Genomic DNA, 5,079 nt, shown 5'->3' on the forward strand with positions numbered 1-5,079 from the left:
GCACTGGTAGGGTGCCGCAAATGTACTGTTATGATTTAGTGTTTCCCAGCCGCACGTCTCAGATCACTCTGCTCAGGGTAGTGTCTCATAGTTTCTCTCTGATACTCTCACAATTCACATTAGATCTTTGTGCCTCAGCCACTGGTGCAATTGACAAATATTGCTTAGAGACATAATTCCAAATATTCAACAATCTGAGTGATTGCAGATGACAAACTAGTGAGAAATTCTAGACAAACTTTGCAATCTGTATAGATAGTCTGTCTGAGCTATTCTCCATATATATATGCTCATAAAGAAACTCTGTCCCAAACTTAACATCTTTACTACAGTAAATATTTTATGTATTTACATATTTATTTATGTTTAGTTTTACTGTCTTCTACATTTTACACAAAGAGTAAAGGTATAAAAAACAATTATGCTCTGTTAAACAAATATCTGGGAACAGCTAAGATATTACGCAGGTCTCTCAGGCTCCCAGACTTCTGGCAGAGGACCTGAGCTTGAAGGAAAAAGACTGCCCGGTAGGCTAGTGGGGATTTTTTTTTAATTTATTACTAATTAACGATATGCATATTAGTAGTAGCTCAGTGGTTAATGTTCTTGACTTGTAATCAGAAGGTTGCTGGTTCAAGCCCCACCACTGCCATGTTGCTACTGTTGGGCCCCTGAACAAGGCCCTCAACCATCAATTGTGCAAGTTGCACTCAGTCATAATTGTAAATTGCTTTGGATAAAAGTGTAATGCTATAAATGTATGAAATGACCACATTTACTGGAAACAAACATCTAAAGGCATAGCTCCATGGTCCTGCCCTATTCAGACACTAGGTCTACAAAAAAGCAGTTAAACCAATACAATTCTTCACTGAAAGTAAGACCCCTAACTATCAAACCATCTCCACATTTTTCCATGATGTAACATGGAAAAACTAGTCTGTATTATATAACTGTTACTCAATAAACCAGTATCAGTTTTAAAATGTGGAGGTTCAATAAATACAGTAACAATAGCTGCCTCCAAAATGTCACACATAGTTCTATTAATTTTGTTGTGATTTCAGTAATATATCTTTCACTCCCTGAAGACCAATAGAGAGAGACTGAAGAGAAGCTTCTTCCCACAGGCCATTCTGGCCCTGAATCAGGGAAACTGATAAACTGTGGGGACCACCACCACCACCATGTGACTGTAAATCTGTAAATTTGTCAAATGGAATTGTACATTGTGTACATACACACATATCCACATATCCATATATACATTGTACTTGTGTATATATACATATTATACATATATTGTCATACATTGTTATATATATATATATATATATAATTTATTTATTTTATTTCTCTATGCACCCCTGTTTGTTTCCTCAGTTTGGACAGAGCACTCTCAAACCATTTCACTGCAAGTTATACTGTGTATGACTATGTGCGTGACAAATAAACCAAACTTGAACTTGAACTTGAACTTGTCATATGGTGCTGATGAGTTGGCAAGGCTGTTTGGTGTGCAACAGTCCCTAGGGATTGGGAGGAAGGGAAAGAGGCTGAAGAGGAGTCTGTCTCATTTCCACTGGAGCAGTAGTTCTAGTCTGATATGCTTGCTATTTGTGATAATAAGGAGAATTATAATCAGCGCTGTGGTGTCCATCATTACAATATATTTCAGCATCCACAAAGAGTAATAACAGTGCTTCAATAAAAGAAAAAAAATAAGGAAAAGTAGATATGACATAAACATTTAATAAAGGCCAAACTCCAGTGTGAAATATGAATATGAAATCGTATACAGTTTATGGGCTAGTTTTCCAGTTATGAATTAAACATGGTGAAATTGATTTTCTAAAGACTAAAAAGTGTTTTTAATGGAGAAACATGATTGCTCCAATGTCATGCTTATTTTGTCATGCTTATTTTGAGCTACCTGCACCTGTAATAGTGGTAAATAGGGTAAATCACTCATTTTTCATTTTTCTTTTACCACAGGCTCTATGGCAAACGTATCTTATGAATGTCCCTGTAGTGAACATCAGCACAGCTGCTATACCAAACAGGAACAGAAGCACATCAGCGGAATGGTATGAGTACCAAGGCATCCTGTAGGACTGGGTGCGCAGGTGGGTAGCTCCCTTGTTCCTCATAACGTACTCGATCCAGAAGACAGCCGTTTCTAGAGGTTTCATGGGCTGGTCCCTGTGTAGGCTGGAGAGTCGCTGCATGTTGGTACTGTAGGAGTTGTCAGTGAGAAGCTTCATTAATGTCTGTTTGAAAGTGTGACCGTTCAGCTGAGACAGCTCAAGAATGATAGCTGCTCCTTTGGCTTGGATCCGCATAAGGTTGTCAGACTGATCAAAGAACAGGGGAATGCCAAGGACGGGCACTCCGTGGTAAATGGCTTCCTGGACTCCATTGGTGCCTCCATGAGCTACAAAAGCTTTGATCTTTGAGTGTGCCAGGAGGTCATTCTGTGGCATCCACTTCACCAGCAGTGTGTTATTGCCCAGTGTGGAAGGGCTAGGTCCTAGATGCCTCCATATGACCTTCTGCGGTAGTTTCGCAAACACCGCAGCAATTTTGTCTGCTGTGTCAACTGGAAGACTATTCACCAGTGTTCCCAGTGACATAATGATGAAGCCATGTTCCCCTGAACTCTGCACAAAAGACTCCAAATCCTCAGATAGGGGCTGTGAGGGTTTGCACTGAAACCCTCCTATGTAGGCAACATTCGGCATGGTGGGTCTGGGGAACTCGAACACGAAATCAAGCCTCATGAGCCAAATATCAGCCTCCTGAAGGAGACTCACAATGTCACAATCTTTGTTAAAGTACTTCTTGCACAGTGCTTTGTAATGTGGCCCCACCATAAACCTGTCCTGGAACAGAATAATCATACTGAAAATGCTGTTCTTAACTCTTTGAAGGAAAGACATTTTGTCTGAGAAGCCAGTGCCTGGTACAGGTATGTAGGACAGTGGTGAAGGTGCGATGGCGAAATGACCCTCACCACTGGTAATCCAACGCACATTCAGAACCAAGGGCAGCTTCAGGTAATGGGCCAAGACAACACCTCCCGCCATGGCTGGATCCGTGAGCACAAGGTCATATCGTTCATCCTGTAGCCTTTTGATCAGCTCTTTATCTTCAATGATTCTGCTCACAATATTGCATGACAGCAGATGTGCATTCGAGATCATCGATAGAAAACCCATCTGGATTTTTAAGAAGGTCAGGACAGAAGCCTCACCTCTCTGGACTGCCATTGTCTTATTTAAGTATTCTTCAAAAAAGTTACTTATATTGTCAATGCCATCCTCAATTACAATGGATGTGTACATATCTGGGTGTTCTGTGATGTATAAGCTTGAACTTGGTCGGATCACGGTGATGTCATGACCCTTAGAGTGCAGCTCCTCCAGCAGTACCTTCATGTTAATCCAGTGACTGCCATCCACAGGATAAACCAGAACTTTACCGCTCTCACATTTCAAAATGAACACAGACAAAGCAAAAAGTAATCCAGTAATGCTGGCTCTCCTCTTATGAAAGACTGAATCCTTCATACCTAAAAAGAAGTGATAAAATGTTAAATAGGGTTGATATTTCTGAAAGGTTTTTTTAATATGTTAAATTTGCTAAACAGCATTGTGCTTTGCAAATAATATAGTACTCTGTGATCTATATAGATCTTTGGCATTGCTTAGAACCGAAGATAAGTTAGTTGGCAATGTCAGTGACAGTTCCTTCCTGACCCACTAACTTTACACTCTAGCTCATGAGTCATCTGTCCAGACTGTCAATCAATCTATTATTTTATTGAATATCTATCCAAAAATATTATTCAGATGTAAAAAACTATAAGAAAGGTCTTACCTTCTGTGATTGTGGCACCTTAGAGAGAATAAAATAAATTGATTTATAATTCTGGAGTGCTAATCAGATCAGCTTGTGAGTTAAGATAAGCTAATCAGCTTGTGAGTTCAGATTCCAAAAGGATCCAGTGCTTCCTGAAAACAATCTGTGCTGATATTAATGATTAACTATAGCAAATCAAAATCTCATATTATGATTGTCAGGCTTAAAAATAGATTTGTGCATGTATTCATTTGTACGTGCATTAATTTAAATGGTCAACCAAATGGCAGACACTGGAATTGTCCTTTACTTCTTAAAATGTATTTAAGATTTGGGGGATTAAACTCATTTAACTGACTATTTATAAGTACAAGGCCTAGAAAAACATGTAGGCTACAATAAAAGTGTTCAACCTCATGATCCATGTTTAGGGTCGAAGTATAATTACTGCAAGGACATAGAAATGAAAGGGTTTGTATCTGGAGGAGTACTTGACATTTGGTTTCACAGTAACATGTACTGTAAATATACATATGAAACTAACACATCCATAGGATAATAGTAAAAAAAACAAACAAACAAGCAGCTATTAAAAAGTGAAGAAAGAAGACATAAAAGTCCCTCCGTGCCATCCAGTAAGAGTGCTGTCAGCAACAGAGTATAATAAATTTCATACATATATATAAAAGTTGGAAAAAATTCTACACATCCATGAATCCTCCACGCCACTGTCCCATCTGCAGTGAATGGGTGATTACTACAGACCATAACATTTCCCTGCACTCAGAAAAGAAAAAAAACCCACACATACTCATAGTGGAAGCCAAGGGGCAATAGGGACAGTTGTTTGCATAGTCAGTAAACAGTCATGTGAAGCATATTTAGGTAAAATGTACAGTTCATTTGTGTAATTCACTCTTTCAGAGATGGGGCTACTTTAGCAGATGGTCGAATGTGTGGCAATGCATTACCAACATAATAGTGTGGATGGAGTTTCCAATATAAAAACACAGAGACACATAGCTACCTGTAGATATATACAAGAATGCCAGAAAAACTTCTGAATGCATAAACAACTAGAACTGTTATGCTCTAGTATTTAAAAGTGGGCTAAAGATACATAAGTTTTTTAAGCCATTGGCTCATCTTAAGACATTTCTTGTTATTAGCTATTGTTAATTGTAGTTTTTGAATTCATGCAATAGTCACATATGAATT

At 38.6% G+C, this 5,079-nt stretch overlaps 1 protein-coding gene across 1 annotated transcript; it reads right to left on the reverse strand.

The window, feature by feature from the left end:
* Positions 1 to 1,964: 1,964 nt before the first annotated feature.
* Positions 1,965 to 3,452, reverse strand: ugt5d1 (UDP glucuronosyltransferase 5 family, polypeptide D1). Its single transcript, XM_027000918.2, has one exon. It carries the CDS (start codon positions 3,435 to 3,437, stop codon positions 1,965 to 1,967), a length of 1,473 nt encoding a protein of 490 aa, XP_026856719.2. The 5' UTR covers positions 3,438 to 3,452.
* Positions 3,453 to 5,079: the final 1,627 nt, after the last annotated feature.

The sequence above is a fragment of the Electrophorus electricus genome, chromosome 17 (assembly GCF_013358815.1).
Source record: "Electrophorus electricus isolate fEleEle1 chromosome 17, fEleEle1.pri, whole genome shotgun sequence".
Taxonomy (NCBI): domain Eukaryota; kingdom Metazoa; phylum Chordata; class Actinopteri; order Gymnotiformes; family Gymnotidae; genus Electrophorus; species Electrophorus electricus.

Coding starts and splice junctions, on each gene's coding strand:
- ugt5d1 (XM_027000918.2), bottom strand. CDS start 3,437: ATGAAGGTACTGCTGGAGGAGCTGCACTCTAAGGGTCATGACATCACC.